At 39.8% G+C, this 18,090-nt stretch overlaps 3 protein-coding genes across 3 annotated transcripts; 1 reads left to right on the top strand and 2 right to left on the bottom strand.

Moving 5' to 3' along the window:
* The first annotated feature begins 7,493 nt into the window (after positions 1-7,493).
* On the top strand, positions 7,494-8,147 carry LOC129717378 (uncharacterized). Its single transcript, XM_055667254.1, has one exon. It carries the CDS (start codon positions 7,494-7,496, stop codon positions 8,145-8,147), a length of 654 nt encoding a protein of 217 aa, XP_055523229.1.
* A 5,991-nt stretch (positions 8,148-14,138) lies between these two features.
* On the bottom strand, positions 14,139-15,955 carry LOC129730623 (glutathione S-transferase 1-like). Its single transcript, XM_055690101.1, has 2 exons — positions 15,445-15,955; positions 14,139-15,239 (listed from the first exon to the last, which is right to left on the bottom strand). Exons 1-2 carry the CDS (start codon positions 15,583-15,585, stop codon positions 14,625-14,627), a joined length of 756 nt encoding a protein of 251 aa, XP_055546076.1. The 5' UTR covers positions 15,586-15,955; the 3' UTR covers positions 14,139-14,624.
* LOC129730666 (glutathione S-transferase 1-1-like) lies at positions 15,949-16,831 on the bottom strand. Its single transcript, XM_055690184.1, has 2 exons — positions 16,589-16,831; positions 15,949-16,531 (listed from the first exon to the last, which is right to left on the bottom strand). Exons 1-2 carry the CDS (start codon positions 16,721-16,723, stop codon positions 16,016-16,018), a joined length of 651 nt encoding a protein of 216 aa, XP_055546159.1. The 5' UTR covers positions 16,724-16,831; the 3' UTR covers positions 15,949-16,015.
* Between the last annotated feature and the right edge of the window lie 1,259 nt (positions 16,832-18,090).

Here is an 18,090-nt window from a genome sequence, read left to right as displayed (position 1 = left end):
TGTAACTCGCCAAAGCCATTCTATGCAAAACATCATATCGAGTTTCGAGTTTAGCTTATGGCGCGTGACAAGCCGCTCTTGAATTCTATCCAACTTTCTCCCTATTACTCAAAGCCCTAACAAAATTTACAAAAATTATCTCAAGAAGTTGTACTCAAAAATAAAGCAACATAATTTTTTTTCGATATTTTTCAAAATAGAAAAGACATTTAACCTACACAAGACATGCTGCACATATTGTACCCCAAATTAATTCTTTAAGTATACTACGACGTTCAAGATGTACGGAGGAAGGGATAATTATTTTGCTGATATGTGAAAATTTTAGCTGTTTCAAAAAAAACTTAGAGTATAATATAAACCCATTCCCAACGAGAGACATTCAAACTTTGATGCAAGTTGAACAATTATACTTCAAAATTTTCACGATGAAATTACTCAGTAAGGTACAGATTGATCTTAAATTTGCAATACAGTTTGTGTTTATTATGTTTATAGTTGATGAGTAATAAGAGTTTGAAGTTCATTTTTTTAGGTAAAAACTGTTTTTTACTCCATCGGGATCGGGTTGAGCTATTGGCACATTATATAAAATCTGATCAACAGTTTTGATTTAAGATATTTTGATATATCGACATAAAATTTCCCAAGTTTCAAAAATTAAACATAGGTTTATCTACTATCTTGCAAATGCGCTACAGTAAGCCAACTTTTTTTTTATTTTATCAAATAATATTTGCTTATGTAGAAGAAGACGAAAACAAAGAAGTAGACAAAGGTGGTGGTGATGGAATGAGGATTCTTATGTTGTTACGCTACACTATAAAAGGTATCTGTGATGGAACGCAGATGACAGATGTTTCATGCGCGTCGTGTGAAGTTATATCGGAGTATTAGAGAGGGATTTGAACTACCCATCAATGATTGAAAGAGGACAGTACTTCGTTATTCCAAGCTTTGCTATTGTTAATAACAAATTGCAGAGATAAACTTTTGCATGTGTGAATATTTTTTTGAGCAATCCAGTATTTTTTCATGAGCAATGGTTTTTGTAAATTGTTTTTTTTTTCAATCCCATTCATTTTTAGTTGTTTTGTAAGTTTAGTTTGAATATAACATATGTCACATCAAACAATTAAGAAAACGAACTATTATTCAAGCTATGAAATTAAAAAAAATTAAACCGTTAGAAAACAATTTTTCCAAAATATCAAATAATGCAGAATAAGTCTTTAGATATTGGAGAAAACAGCTGTGCAGTGGATCCGTATAAGAAGCAAGATGCAGATTCGTTTTCGAGTAAGCAATCAATCCATAATCTATCTGAACGAAGGATTTATCGCAGTTTAGATAATCAAATAAGTTTCAAACCAGCGCTGGCCATCTGCATCGAATTATCGATAGTGTCTTAGTTACATATTGAACTTCAACTCGATACTTAAAAAAAATTTCATTTTAGAATAAATACCAACTTTTAATAGTTCAAAATGCATTTGAAAGTGGCTAGCCACTACGGGCCAACTAGTTAATATAATAATTCGTATATTTATTCGTTTTAATCATATTCCGGGTTATCTAGAAAAATCACAAGGGTTGTATGCAAAGCCACGACCGCAAGGTTGACGTAGAACTACATAAGGTTGTTTGTTGCATTACTTGTATTGATTTGTTTATTTGACACGGCACAATACAATTTATGTTTAACTGAGCCAAGTACATTTTTTTTAAATTCTAAATTAGCAGGGAAAAGAGGGAGGCCTTTTTTTATTCTCGCGGCGGACTACGAGCTAGTGGGGATATAAGGTGAGAGGAGGGGTGTTACAATTTTGTTTTTAACTATTTTATATTACAGAAAGTATTCATTTGTACGTGGCTAACCAGTGATGTTCTATTTGAGCAGTTTTGGTCTGAGGTGTCTGCGTAAACATAGAGATGCCGAGTCTTCGTTTTAGTGTCTCCAGCCGGGTGTATCATTCTCTTTCAGTTTGTGACAGAAATTGTACTCTAGCAAATAGATAAAAGAAATCAAATTTTAACGCCAGCATTTTTCATAAACCCGTATAGCTGTGTCATGTACTGGAGATCACCGCTTCCCAGAATGTCTCTAACGGGTACGTTCGGTTGTTCTCCTCGGGCCCGAAGGGAATCTATAAGCTCAGACCTAACACCACAGTATTCGGTACACGACCAAACAACATGCTCGATGTCATGGTAGCCATCGCCACAAACGCAGTGATTACTGTCTACAAGCCCTATATGAAAGAGAAGCGTGTTTAACGTATAGTGATTGGACATAAGTCTGGACATCACGCGAATGAAGTCCCGACCTACATCCAACCCCTTGAACCATGCTTTCGTCGATACCTTAGGAAAAATGGAATGTAGCCACCGTCCCAGTTCATCTGAGTTCCATGATGATTGCCAACTGTTGAGTGTTCTCTGACGCAAAATGCTATAAAATTCATCATAAGCAATTGGTCTTACATAAATATCGCCATCAATAGCACCCACCTTAGCTAAAGCGTCAGCCTTTTCATTGCCCGGAATGGAGCATTGAGGAGGGACCCACGCTAAGGTAACCCGGTAATTTTTATCTGCACTTAAAAACCGCCGTATTTTCCCCAGGAAATACGGGGTGTGCTTCACAGTCTTCATCGATCGCAGAGCCTCAATGGCACTGAGACTGTCTGTGAAGATGAAGTAGTGGTCTATGGGCAGGGTTTCGATGATCCCAAGAGAGTACTGAATGGCAGCAAGCTCTGCGACGTACACGGAAGCAGGAGCATCGAGTTTGTAGGAGGCGGTAAAACTTTCGTGGAAAACACCGAAGCCAGTGGACTCATCTAGATTAGATCCGTCAGTGTAAAACCTTTTATCATAACTAACATGTTTAAACTTATTGGAAAAAATTTTAGGGATCTCTTGGGGTCGCAATTGATCCGGGATACCAGAAATGTCTTGTTTCATGGTGGTGTCGAAGAATAAAGCATTATTAGAAGTATCTAAAAGTGCGACATTGGAGGAATCGTATGAAGAAGGATTAATATCTTGAGCCATATAGTCAAAATATAAAGTCATAAATCTGGATTGAGATTGAAGGTCGACCAACCTCTCGAAATTTTCAATTACTAATGGGTTCATAACTGTGCATCGAATTAGCAACCGGTAAGAGAGATTCCAAAAACGATGTTTCAACGGAAAAATACCCGCTAGCACTTCAAGACTCATCGTATGGGTCGACTGCATACAACCTAAGGCAATACGCACTTGTATTGAATATGTTTAAAATTTTGTGCAAACGAGAAGTTGAAGTGCTACCAAAATTTAGTTTGCACATACATCACTGAACAGGAATGAAACAAACCACTTTGAAAAGTAGCATTCCAAAACGTCTGTGTGTTGTCAAAATACGGCAACTTTTCATTATAAGAATGTACCTACTACAGATGCTGCTCGCTACTGCACAAAGGTAGCTTTCACTAGAGGAAGTGCCGCTGCACCAGCCTAATAGTATATTTCAAATTACTAGGTCTATAATTCTGTCGACCGTGCTTGGGAAAGCAATTATATAACGGCCAATCAGATCAATCGAAATTTGCTTTTCAACAAGGAATGATCATTTTCAATAATATAGTTACTTGTTGTATGAGATTCTAAAGGTTTGATTATGATTCGGGTGTTGTACTTATAACTGAAGGGAAACATAATTCAGTACGTTCTGAGACATGGAAATGAAGTCAAATTTATACCTGTTCCAACAGTTGAAAGTGTAAATTAATTTAAGAGAAAATATTAACATCTTTTTACTGAACCTTTTATTGGATACATTCACTACTGCCCGCACAGAGACAGCATTTCACTAAATGGAATGCCCGGCTGCATCAGTTGGCCCTGCTCCTATCGATGCTGAGACCCGCTGCAACTGCTGCGCCATCCGTTGCCATTGGTATCCGTTACACTGCTGCTGCTAAGGAAGGACTGCTGTTGTCGCTATCTGGAACTAATATGAGCGGATTCGACTAAACAGGCTCTTATATAGGATTGATAGCACATTTAAAATTACTAGGTCTATAATTCTGTTGACCGTGCTTGAGAAGCAATCATACAGCGAACAATAAGAGGTTGAATTTTGCGTTTTGACATGGCTTCACAATTTTCAATAGTACAATAGTTCGAAAAATAAAATTTCAATTTTCTGCATTTGGAAGGAATCTTAGAAGATTTTCCAATCTATCGGTGAAAGAATGAAGGAAATCCATCAAAAACTGACCGATTAATTAGCATTTAAAATTGGACATATTTTTCACTTTTTCCGGTTTTAGGTTTTCATTTTATATCCCTATGTAGCCCAGTATGTAGCCGGACTTCCTGAGAGACGTAGTTCTTCGTCAAAATCGCAAAATAAGTACCTCAGTGATTTTTAACCGAAGTTCTCGTAATAATTTGACAGTTTAAATTTCAGAGTAGCTCGGCGAAACATTACCGAGAATCTCGTTAAAGTTTGACAGGTTTTTGATTTTTGCTTTTAAGGGATCTCGGTCTTTTGATGTATTACCGAGATTTTTACCGAGATCTCAGCTGTTGAAATCTCGGTAATTTATTTTACCTTACTCGGCGATAATATCTAAGTGTGTAGTCGTAGCGCTGAATAAAGCCGCGCACCACAAGCCTAGCCTCATATCTGTCAGGAGCTTCACCTTCGCCCTTCTCCACTTTGAAGACCCGAAGAGATGCACTTGGTTTTCTACCTGTGGGGTCCAACTGTTGTTCTGTTCGTGAAACTGCACCTCGTCCTGGACAGCCACATTCCACAAGTTCCAGTCGTCACGTTTCCACATCTCTTCTAGTGAATACGGATAGTTTTACACGTCACTGACAGCGCTCAAAGTCCACGCAGTATAGTTCATCTCGTAATCTCTCTGCCAAGCCGGAGAAGGACGCTTCCGAACACTCCCCTCTTTTTCCGTCAATTCTATTAACGCATTCTCCACAATTCATAAATTCATCGATGGTATCGTTCATTTCAGGTAGTTTTTCCGTCTCTACTACTGATTCCGGTTCAACTCATCCTTTGGGTTCAGCTACTTCTTCTGTTTGCTATTCATTCGATTAATTCTCGGACTTTGCTGAAACCCTTATGCGAATCGAGTCTTCACACCAAAATTTCTCTTTATGGTTCAGCAAAGTACATTGCTGAAAGTGTATCAGCAAACCATTTGTTTACTGAATCACAGCATTTTTTTCAAAAGTTTGCTGTAATTCAGTTCTACAATTTACTGAATTTCGTTCAGTAATTTTATTTTTGCTGTAAACCATTTCATTGATAAATTTACTGGAAGCCAGTAATCGATTCAGTGATTCGCGAAAATACAGCAAAACTATTTGCTGAACAGAAAACAGTAAATGAATGTTTGCTGAAATCCAGCGAAAGAATTGATATGTCAAAAAATTTTACGTCAAGCTGACATTAGTAAAACGCGCCAAATGTGCAGCTGGTACGGGATCATCGCTAAGCTCCTGATACCGGATATGAAAACATAGCTAAGTCACTGTTGGACTAGATAAACTCAAAAGTTGACATGATAATCATATATCTCTAGTTCAACAGTAATTTGGCTATGATCCGATGGGCGTATGGAAACTGGTGGCTGAGGGAAACATGGTTCCCTGGAACTAACTGGTTAACCAGTAAATTGATTTATGCTTTGCTGAATGTACAGCAAATTGTCATAGCTGACAACCAGCAAGTTGTATTTTGTTTTACTGAACATACAGCAAACGATCTGTCACTTTTATGCAATTGGGCATTACTGAATAATCAGCAAATTTCATTTTGCTGAACAGTTTGCTGGAAACACAGCACACCAAAAATCAGTAAAATTTTGCTGGTTTCCAGCAATGAAAATTTGGCATGTTTCGCTGCTTCTTTTCATTACAATGGTATCCAAAGAAAAATCTCTTCCACGCCTTCTTGTCTAGTTTTTTTTTGGTGCACTTGGGGTATGTGGCAATACGCAGGGCTTCCCCAGATTCTCATTACCAAAACTACAGATTTTCTACCCTCCCAAAGTTCATAGCATGTCTTAACTTCGATGATGACTCTTGCCAGGCTCCTTCGCAAAGTATGTTGCAGTTCCCACCACCTCACGCCAAAACATCTTGTCCATTCCTGACGAAAACAGCATAGACGGATAACGGACACACCGTTTTGTTCAGGTGTGTATGGAATGGTACACTACACCTCTATACCCTTTTGTTTACAGTATGTAACTCGCTACTACCGTAACACCGAACTTGGCAGTAGCCATTGCTTCGTACAGTTTGAAATATCCAAACCCATCATCCTTCGACCGCATGGTATACACAACCGTGAATCTGCTCCAGTTGTCGATGAAACTTACACAGTACCGACTTACATCGTGACCGACCGGTGTCACGGGTCCGCAAACATCACTGTGTATAACCTCCAACACACGCGTAGCCCGTTTGCCCGAACGTTCACCGAAGGGCTTACTTGTTTGCTTCACATCGACACAAGACTCACAGATCGTTTCGGTTTTTCCCCACTCTTGTACTTTTCCAACTCCTTCGCCATGTTCTTGGCCGAACTATTCGCATTCTTCGAAGAAAAAACCCATTACGTACTAAAAACTACAACGAACACCGCACTTCCAAATTACGGGAACTTTCACACCGCCATCACACCGCCATCTCAACATTCCGGGTCGAAAAATGATTACATCACAGGTCGGATTATTCCCGACTATTTCGCGATCGCGGACTTTCCGTTCAATGCTATTTCAACCGGGTTCTTCAAAGGCACCATCTTTTCAAAAAAGTTTTCGGTTGTTAGCCATCTTTTTTATCGCTGCCGAGTTTCCTTCCTCGTTTTCTTCTCTGGGCAATTCACAGCTATATGCCCAGGCTTGTGGCAAGCAAAGCCCTTTACAGCTCCACGGTTCGCGGTTCCCCTGACAGATATGAATATCTCACATTAGAAAAAGACAGCATGATGTCATCCCTTTGTTGTATTTGTTATAATGTAAAATAAAGACTATTGCCAACACTGTAAAGAGGATCAGAGAAAATAAACATAGAAAAACCAAATGGTTGCACGTGAGTTTTCCTACGGAAAGAAAATCAATTTAGTTGATCGTTTCCCCTTCACAACATTTGGCGACGAGGTTAATACACGGCGAAATTGATTGCGGATCGTTTAAATACGGATGCTGATTGAATTCGGAAGAAAAACTTCGATAAATCGCAGAAGTAGTTTGGCTGGGGTAGATTTGTGAGCCGGCTAAAAAAAAAGAAGTATTTTAAAAATATATAGATAGTGCGCGAAACAGACTAAAAAAAAGTCTTTTCGGAAGATGGATACTCCGGGTGGCTCCAACATCCAAAAGTTCGATCCGGCAGAGACCTCTTCGGTGTCAGTTCGTTAGAAAAAATGGAAAAGAAGCTTCGATATTTTTCTGGAAGTAAATAATGTGATGAATCCCGCCCGTAAGCGATCGTGCCTGCTGCATTATGCTGGCAGTGACGTGCAAGACATTTTCTTCAATCTGCGAGGAGAGAATGAGTTACAAATTCCGGAGGATTCTGAAATCTACAAGCAGTCAGTCAAGCTGCTCGACGATTATTTCCTGCCACTCAAATGCCTGCCGAGAGAACGTCACATTTTCCGAAACCTCGAGCAAGGCCCGGAGGAATCAATCGAGAAATTTGTTTTGTGTCTACGGGAACAAGGTAGTCTTTGTGAATACGATGCGTGGTTGGAAGAAAACATTAAGGAACAAATTTTCGAGAAAGGCTGTTCGGACGAGCTACGAGCGAAGATTCTCACCAAGGGAAACATGACGTTGGCGCAAACGATTGAAGAAGGGCGCTCACTGGAAACAATAGCAAAGCATCGCAAAAACATGCAGCGGACAGAAGAGATTAACCGGATTGTGAAATCGAAAGGTGAGTGCTTCTGGTGTGGCCATTCCGGACACTACGCCAATGACGACGATTGCCCAGCCAGGGACAAAAAATGTGAGAAGTGTCACTTGCTTGGGCATATCAAACGATGCTGTAACACCAAAGATGCGAATGCACGGAAGAATAAGGATGGGGATTCGAAGAAGCGCCACAAGAAAAACTAAGGCAAATCGTGACTGATGATGAATCTGGAACTGAAGGAAACGAGGGTGACGAGACAGACGATGAAAGTGTCAGCTATGTAATTGCGATGATTACCGATAGCAACCAACAGGCGACCTGCAAGGTGGGTGGAGTATAGCTTGAATGGATGGTTGATTCCGGCGCCGGAGCCAATGTGATTAGCGAACAGCAGGTGAAAGTGAATTTCCAAACGAAATCGGTTGCTAAAAAGTTGTCAAAGATGGTGAGCTTGCTGCTGTCAAGGAAGCATTGAACACTGGCCGATGGGGAGACGAACTGAAGCTGTACTTTCCTTTCCGACAAGAACTAGCAGTTGTAAATGAGATTGTCATGAGAGCTGATCGAATTGTAGTGCCGGTGAGTCTGCGTAAACGCATACTGAAGCTGGCCCACATTGGTCATCCTGGGATTGAGCGTACCAAGCAACAAATTCGCAGCAAGGTTTGGTGGCCGAACGTTGACAAAGAGGTGGAGAAAGCGGTGAAGTCGTGTCTAGAGTGTCAGCCAGTGACCAATTCAACGGGAAAGTCGAGCGACAGAACCGCTCCATTTTAAAAACACTGAAGATTGCAGGGCTGAACGGAACCGATTGGAAGAAGGATTTGCAAGAGGCCAACTACGTGTACTCCCCTTTGCGTCATCCAGCGACCGGCCGTTCTCCAGCTGAATTGGTTTTCGGCAGAAAGTTTAGAGATTGGATTCCCCAGGTGGAATTGAATGTAAATGAGGATGGCGAAATCAGAGACCATGATCAAATATATAAACAAACAGCCAAAACGTGCTTTGATGCAAAACATCACGCTCAAGTGTCAGATCTTCAAGTTCAGGATCGAGTTCTAATGCGCAATTTGTTGCCGCAGAACAAGTTGTCATCAAAGTATCTTCCGGAGCCAGCAATAGTTGTGGACAAACCAGTGGCGTAGCTATGGCTTGGTGGGCCTGGTGCGGTACAAAAATGTGGGCCCCCAATGAAAATGACGGGGCAGTTTTTTCTTTCATAAAAGGAATAGAGACAAACGAAAAATTTCGATTTTTCTACTTATTTATTCCTTATTCCGCAAAATCAAAAATTAGGTAAATTTAGATACTCATATTACGTGCATTCTGGTTAGAACAATCAAAAATTACAGATTTAAAAACAATGGAATCAGTAATTTCACATTCGATTGATAAAATGGTAAAGTTTGTTGATCTCAAGTTACTCATCGTTGACCTGCAATAGTTCTTGATCAACTTTAATTTAGAAAACTTGAGCAACTTCAATTTAGAGCCAACTGTTTTCAGGTACATAAAGTCACGCGCGAACGCGAAGATTATTTCTCTCGCTCTGTTTCATGTTTTCAAGTTAGCCATACAGCAACACAGACAGACAGCGTTTTCCAGATTGGGTAAAAGCACCGCTCCGAGCCGCTCGGTGACATCGCCAAAATACAAACACCCAGCACCACCAGCGTATTATCTTCTTATGCGGCACTCGTAGCAAGCACTAGTTCGGCGCAAGAGCTAAAGAAGCTACGAATGCAGTGCGGTAACCTTGTGTTTGTCACCGGGAGGCACGTTGAGCGTTTTTTTTTTGTTTTCGTTTTGTTTTGATCCGTCTAGAAACATTTGCTTTGTGATGCTGTTCTTAAATTGTTGGGCGCCAAGCTGAAAACCAAAGCACCTAGCCCGAGTGCGTGTGGGTTATGAAGGTAGAGCTACAATCAATGAGATGCTTTGCGTGCTTTACCAAGTTTGTGTAGGAATTTTGTAATATTTTTAAAATATAGACTCGTTTTTTGAATCAAGATTGATTATTATACTTCCTGAAACGACGGAAAGTATCAAAATAGTGTCTACTGTATTTTTGGCTGGAGGCTCAAAAATATTAAGCAATTTAAACCTCATATTATCAAAAATATTTACCGAAACGCATGCTTTCTATAAAACTGTGTAATACGCCCCGGTTCTAATGCCTATATCTAGTTTTCCATATTTAGGGAACAACACCCCGTAGAACACCTTGCTTCATTTTTTCATAAGAAGTAAATTAGCCTTCTGGTTTGCGCGTGTGGTACAGTAAACGTGTGAAAAAAAAACATCAAATGTGAGAACGAAACGAACAAATCCAAGTAATTGCAACTGTTGCAAGTAATAATTTTCCACGGCATGTTGTTTTTTGAAACTATTAAACAGAGTATTATTTTGCTACGTCATTACATTAAATTTCATTTCATTGAATTCATGACATTTAATTTCAAAAACAACACTCACCCGCATACGTCGCACATAGGAGTATTTGAGCCAAAAAGCTGGCCAAAAGTCCAAGTCTCTCTATTTTGATAGTAATTGGATAGATTTACATCAAAAACGTATTATTTTCGTATAATCAACACAAAAAAGGTGACATCAATTTAAAACGTCACCCAATATATAAAATATTACTTTAAATTCGCTTGCTCTATTTTTCTAGTGTCTTTTTACACATGATATGAAACAAAGATTTCGAAATTTCCATATAAATCTTCATTTAATAAAATGTCAATAAAATAAAAAAGAGGAACCAGGAGGAAGATTTTTCTTTTCGTATATTTTCAGAAGGCTTTGACCTTTCTGTCAATGAATAAAGCTTCGACGGGACTTGCCCGGAAGGTTACTAAATCATAAAGTTAATTTCACAATGTTATGGATTTTTCGCGGTTGGTTTTCATAACCGCTTATTTCGTAAACAATCCATGATTATGCATTCAACGTTTTAAATATTGCAAAACATTTTACTTATCTTGTAGATGTCCTGTGAGAGAGAAAAACTATTTGACATAATTTTTCAATTTCATACGCCACCCGAGCAGTAGCACGTATTTTTCAAACTGTCCAATTTACTGTGGAATAACTTTAAAAAATAACAGTTTGGTTTATGTGATAAGACACCAATGGGTTCTGGGATAGCATGAGGGTATGTTTTAACTGAAAGTAATTAAAAGTAATGGAAATCGTGTATTTTGTATATCGGACTTTTGGCCAACAAAATACTCCTATGTGCGTCGTCAGTAGGGTTTGCAATCCCGGGAACGATTTCCCGGGAACTAGATTTGAGACGCAGTTTATTTGAAAAAAAAAAAATCACAATGGTATAGCAAATATTTAAATGAAAAAAAAAAAAATAAAAATAGCGAATAGGTTTGCTACCGCTCAACTGTTTACTTGAAAATATTTACTGTAGTGTAAAGAATATTTTGCCCTAAAAGTCCGTACCGAATATAGCAAATAGTTTCCGCGTCCAATGGCTACCTAACACTCAGATTTCTCTTCAACAAACTGAAAGTATTGGACACTAGTTTTCAATCATGTGTAGCAAAAACTTTAATCGGTGATTTGAATTTCTTTATTCTAGAAATCGAACATAAGCGGTGATTCAGCAGACTTGAGCAAAGTTTTACAGAAGGAAATAACATTTTTGAGCTCTACGGAAAATTGTAAGCGGGTCAGCGATTGTTTGACGACATGAAGACCCTTAATTCTCCTCTTCTGCAAATATATGCTACAAAAATCGATCACGAATTTTTTTAATAACTTGAATATGTTTTGTATTTCATTTGTTTTTATTTTGTTTTTCATGCGAATTCAGAATGAGATTTTAAACAATTTGTTGTTACCTTTTACTAATGAACTTCATTTAAAATCTCGCACCCAGCTCAAGTGCGTGATACCTAACAAGCAAGAGCTCAATTTTTGTTCCGCTTCTGAGGCGGTGCGTTCTTGACCAAGTCTGGTTTTCAGCATCGCAAAATCGCTCCTTCGTTGCGTGTTTCACGTTGCATCGAATGTTTCCTGCGATCGCAAAACATTCAACTTCGGCGTCAGTCGAATCATGGCAAAAATGAACATCGGTATCACGTAAACTTTGTCCGTGTGGATCACGAGAGCAGAGTGGTGAGTACAAATACATCTGAACTCAACAGATGGGTATGTTTATCGGTCGGTGTTCGCAAGATTTTGAGGCCCCCTTGAGTGGTGGGCCTGGTGCGGACCGCACCAACCGCTGGTACACTAATTTCTGGAGCATGGAAGAAAATTCCAGATGAAGTGATTGGACGTCCAAAACGTGAAACAAAACGCCCCCTGCGTTTCGAAGAATATGAGTTGGGGGATTGAAAAAGTACGATAAACATTTAAATCGCTAAAAAAGGAAATTGATATAATGTAAAATAAAGGCTACTGCCAACACTGTAGAGGATCAGAGAAAATAAACATAGAAAAACCAAATGGTTGCACGTGAGTTTTCCTACGGAAAGAAAATCAATTTAGTTGATCGTTTCCCCGTCACAACAGTATTCATGCACATTTCGATCAAATGCAAGAAAATATTCCTGCAAACTGCTCCCTTCATGACGTAACATCAACAACTTTTTCTTGAGGTGCAGCCGCCTCGCAATGCTCCGCCGCTTAAACATTTTCTCCAAAGCGAGGCAAATCGCACTCGGCGTCGTTTTGTGTTCTACATATAAGGCAATCCACGAGACAGTTGTGGGGCTGAACCTGTGACTGAAATTGTCTCAGATCATATTTTGCAGTACCGTAGAGTAGAACCGTAGAGTTTAGTTTACACCACGCCACAAATGTATTGAAAAGTGATTGTAGACGAATTTTCAAACCATTGGCGTAAACTAATCTGCAACCAATCCTGAAGGCATCAGCGACATCATTGAAGAAAATAATGAAGAGAAGCGGCTCTAGGTTACTACCCTGTGGTACACTAGACTTGTTCGTGAATGCAGACGACACACTGGAACCCAGCTTATCTTGCAAAATACTATTGCGCAAGAATAATTCAAGCCACTTAACGAACCGAGACGAGTTATATAGCTTGTTAAGCTGCTATAAGGTGAATTTCGGCTGAACTAAAGCTTAACAAGCTGTTATACAACAAAATTGTTTGTTGGGAGTGTGGAAGCACAGACCTCGAGGAACTTCTGTTGTACCACAGATTTGTTGAATATGGTGCAAAGTGGAGCGACTAGAGTATCAATGTAACGGTACAAAAGAACGGCCGGTATTTTGTCGAATATTTTAATTGTAAGGGCCCACAAGTTGTAGTTTTCTTGTCCACGTAATCGCTCTACCAATGGTAACGCATGTCTTCCATTTCGCTCGACATTCAAACTGGTTCCACTTAACCTTAGGCGCTTCCTACGGCTCTAGATGCTTTCACTTCAACTTCAATTCGATCCGTTCCTCAGCAAATGCAGTACCGACGCTCGGAAAAAAATCACTGACTGGTTACTATGGGATCTATTGATTGTTCATAATTTACTGGAAGGCATTCGATAGCAACGGTCGAACAAATGATAAGCCTATTAAAAGCCGAATTCATGGCTTGCTAGAATTCTTATACTCTTTTTCTATGTGACAATCATTATATTATATGTCTAAGCTTGAACCTCTCTAATCTTTTGAACGCTTTTTCTCACTTCTCATTCTATATTCAATTTTCGAACTAACACGTCATAACTGCCGTAGAATTCTGCACACTACGCCAGCACCGATTTTTTTCCGAACCTCATTCGAGGAAAAAAGTTATCTTTAGGGCTTTAAAAAAGGCGGAACTTCGATTGTTATAAATTTGCTTATTCACCAGCGCCGATTATATGGTAGTTAAGTTGAAAAAACTCTTTTGTTGGCTCTGGTGTACCCTTTGACATACGCAAGTTATTCCCTGCTTATCTTACCGGTAGATATTTTATTAAGAAATAAAATATTCGGCAGTTTTTAGGCACAATTACTTCTATGTGCATTTCTGCTCGGGTTTCATTCAGTTTCAGGTCGAACTTTTTACGACGTTGAAATTTATTAATTTGAAAATCTCATGAAAACTTCCAATAGACTGAAACTATGAGCGGTTCTGGAATGTCATAGTGACGTGCCGAATTTAACACCTGAACAACGATTGGATAAGTCATCTGAAAGCTCTAAAGTAATAAATCGATTGGAAATAAAAATTTTGCTTCCGCGTTTTTCCCCATAGAACTGTTTGATCTGTTCGATCGATTGTTGTCTCTAAAAAGCTCTGAACAGCACTTTTTTTTGTTTCAACAGTTAAGCATGTTTGTGTGCAATGTTTGCTTCGTTGCCATCGTAACGATGTGCGCACAGGTTAAATGTTTTGCTATTCGCGTCACGATGAGAGTAAAAATTGATAACCAAAGCTTGTATCAGTGATTTCTTTTAATCCGACTTAAGTTCAAAAAATTTTACTCAAATTCTTTCACAGCAGGCACTTGAATTCTTTGAACGACGTCTTCTCTAATCTCGATTAACCATCGATAAAAAGTATCGTTTACTTCATTCCGGCGTTCACACACTTTGTTGCGACAAACTGATAAGAAAAATAACACTACAACTGATAGCACACGAGCCACTGATTTTTGTACTCGGAGGGCGATTATTTTCTGATCAAAAGAAAACACTGGCAACTGTCGTTAATCCCTACAAGGGGGCCTTTCATCCTTTTTACTACAACTACTGCCACTAGCGGCTTCACAGCACTGTTCTTCCTGAGCTCGGATGAGTTCGTTCCGTTTAAAGCGACAGTACGCCTCGATGCATTCCTGGGATCGAGCGACCGCTTCCATCGTGAGCGATTGGAATCCTTGAAGTTCTCGTTTGCACTGCTGGTACCAGCGGAACACATTCTTGTAGGCGGACAGATCGAACTTGATCACCCCATCCAGTGAGGCCACACTGACCACATTACTGAAGTCCGCCACGGTCAGCTGTTCGCCAGCCAGCCATTTGTTGCCTTCGAGAAACTTATCCATGACAGAAATTGCATCTTGAATTTTGCGAAAATCCTCTGGTTTCCCTTCGCCCGTTCCGGTCAGTATTGGATAGTAGTAGGTCGAAAGTGCCCGATGGAGTGTGCCAATTTGAAAGAACAGTAACCGATTCACCGTCGATCGTTCCGCTATATCTCTCGGGTAGTACATTTTGTCCACGGTTCCATATTTCTCTGCCAGATACATCAGAATGGCGTTCGATTCCCACACGACCACGTCGCCATCCACCAGCATTGGAATGCAATGTTGCGGGTTTCGCTAGTCGCACAGATGAGCAAAAAATAAAAACAAAATCAATATTCATAGTAGAAATGACGTACGGAGTATGATTCATCATGAGCATCATCAGCGCCTTCATCAACACTCGTATTCATCTTCCGTCACTTACGATGAGATCGTGAGCGTTTTTATTTTATTTATTTTTTTCTGAGTTGGTCGTCGTGACTTAGGGTTAGGTACTTACCGCTAGAAATTCTGGCTTGTGTTGGTCACCTTTCAGAACATCCGTTTCGATTAGGTTCAGTTCAATTCCGAGGGCCTTGGCCAGTAGCATCACCGATCGACAGACTGGTGCCACTATGTGGCAGTACAGATCGATTGGCATCGTGTGGAATGGGGACGGGAACAAGCGCACGAACTTTCGTTTTCAAATGCGGCGCAAAACGAACTGACTAAATCCTACTACGTGCTGCTGGCAATGGCTGCATTGGGTCTGTGGTTGACCACGCGATAACTCCTATAGGCCATGATGAATCGCATCCACCAAAACAGGTACACACAGAGCGCGGTGATAATCAACACTCACACGTTCGTCTCTACTCTGCTCTGCCAGCGCAACTGAGCTGAGGAGCTGAGCGATATAATAAAAAGCTGCCACAATTCTTCTCCGCATATCAGACAAAAGTGAACGCATTCGTGGAATAAGAGAGGACGAGAGAGAGCGAAAAAAAAAACTAAATTACAACGCTTATCTTATCATGCGAAAACCTTCGCCAGAGGCAGCTTTATTTCATCTAAAATGCTGAGTCACCTCGTCACTGTTGTTTCTTTACCACCTCGAAGTACGGTGTAAATCCTGCCGTACCCTGAACGCAAATCTCTTCAAACCCGGCCACCTCCGACGAGATCAGTCCGTACCATCGTTCGATGTTTGGATACTGCGTAAAATCCAGTCCGGCAGCGACCTTCATGCAGGTAATGGTCGTCGCAACGCACAGATCAGCAATCGTAATACGATCCCCTGCGACGTACGTACTGCCGGTGAGGAATGTTTCCAGGAACCCGAAAGCTTCCTCCATTGGTGCGAGCGTTTCCTCCAGCAGAGGTTTCTCCTCAAAAATCACCGGATAGAAACGCTGGGAGAAACGTTGATAGAGGGTACCCATATCGAAGTACAGCCGCTGGTTGATGATGGCCCGTTTCTTTGGATCGCGCGGGTACCATGCGTCACCTTTGCCGTACTTGTCGCACAAATAGATAAGGATAGCGCGGGACTCCCACAGCACGAAGTCGTTATCGGTTATCGTCGGGATCACATGCTGCGGGTTAATCTATTGGGTTTCGATTAAATACAAATGTAAAGCACTTTGTCCATACAGTAACATTACCTTGAGAAACTCCGGCTTCAAATGCTCCCCTTTAAAAAGATCCAGATGGATCAGATTGAGGGGCAAGTTCATTGCCTTGGCAAGCAGCCGAACGGATTGGCACGGGGCGGAATCGGGCATGTAATACAGATCCATCGTGCGGCAGCTTTTTCCTCGATGCACCACCCGTTTGTGACTGGAGCAAAAACTGAACTGAGCACGCGGGCTTGCCTGCCGTCCTCGGTCGACTTGTCGCACAACAAGCCGGTTATTCAATAAGGCAGATAATTACGATTTCTAAGTATTTGTTTGTTGAGTTTGGGGGACGACCAGAGTTGCCAATAAAATTTTTGATTTAACTGGAAAACGGCTATAGAAAAAACTGGAAAAAACTGGATTCCAAATAAATTTAAAAAAAAAGCAAACAAATGATTTTGAGAGCGCTTTTCTGTTATGGGGATTAAATCCAATTTCAGTTTTGAATACAGCAGCTAAAGAGATAACTCTTCACAAAAAAATACTCATTTTAATCAGAACTGTTTTGTTTCGGGCTTACATTTTGTTAAAATTATGGACTGTAAAATTTCCTCTAACAGCAAAATTTAAAATTACGCAATCAATCTATCTCAAAATTGAGAAAATAGAGCTTTTCCATTTACTTTTATTTTTAACAAAAGTATTAACGCAACATTCCCTTCCGTTACATCAGTGGAGTTTAAATTTCAATTATTTCTGACTTCGCTATCTTTTGGTATCTAATTCTTCTAACAATTTTTCAACTGCTACGCAACAGAAAATAAATAGAAGATTTTTTTATGGTCTGGTAAAATCTTTTTGTTTGGTTTAATCTTAATTATGTCATGCAGTCTTTTATTTGACCGTGTTTCGTGCGAGAAGATAGAATACTGAAAATGCTGTTAAGAATTGTCATAACAATTTATCAATCTACAAAATTTACGTTTTAAAAATATTTTCGAAAACCAATCGGAGCTTGAGTGAATAAAAAACTGGATAAAACTGGCAAATATCTGAAAAAACTGGAAGATTTTGGGAATGAACTGTTTGACTGGATCACTTGAAAAAAACTGGAGGAATCCAGTTTAAACTGGAACATTGGCAACCCTGGGGACGACGGCGCACTTGTAACGATGTTAGTATAATTCGAGTGCATTTGTTTGCGTTCGTCGCAGCATTTGTTTAGTAACTATTAGAAGCACTAGAGAGAGGGAGGTAAAACGGACGGAATTCGGAATGATTATAAACATGAGTATGAAAATTTGGCTTACTGTTAGCAAATCTAGTAGACCACGTTTAAATAAATAATGGTGTGCATGTCTACCTTAAACTATTTTGGAGAAGAAACAACAAAGCTAGCGTAAATAGAGACTGGATTATACCCCCTATTTTCCTATTTTGATTTTCAATTATTTACTATTTTTTACGAAATTAACATTCTTTTGACGTGTCGTAAATCCTACGTTATAGCAACAGTGCAACATATTTTTCACCTTAAACTTTTGAAC

Source organism: Wyeomyia smithii, chromosome 1 (assembly GCF_029784165.1).
Source record: "Wyeomyia smithii strain HCP4-BCI-WySm-NY-G18 chromosome 1, ASM2978416v1, whole genome shotgun sequence".
Taxonomy (NCBI): domain Eukaryota; kingdom Metazoa; phylum Arthropoda; class Insecta; order Diptera; family Culicidae; genus Wyeomyia; species Wyeomyia smithii.
Note: the sequence above shows the minus strand (reverse complement) of the source record. Positions and strands in the feature narration are given on the sequence as shown.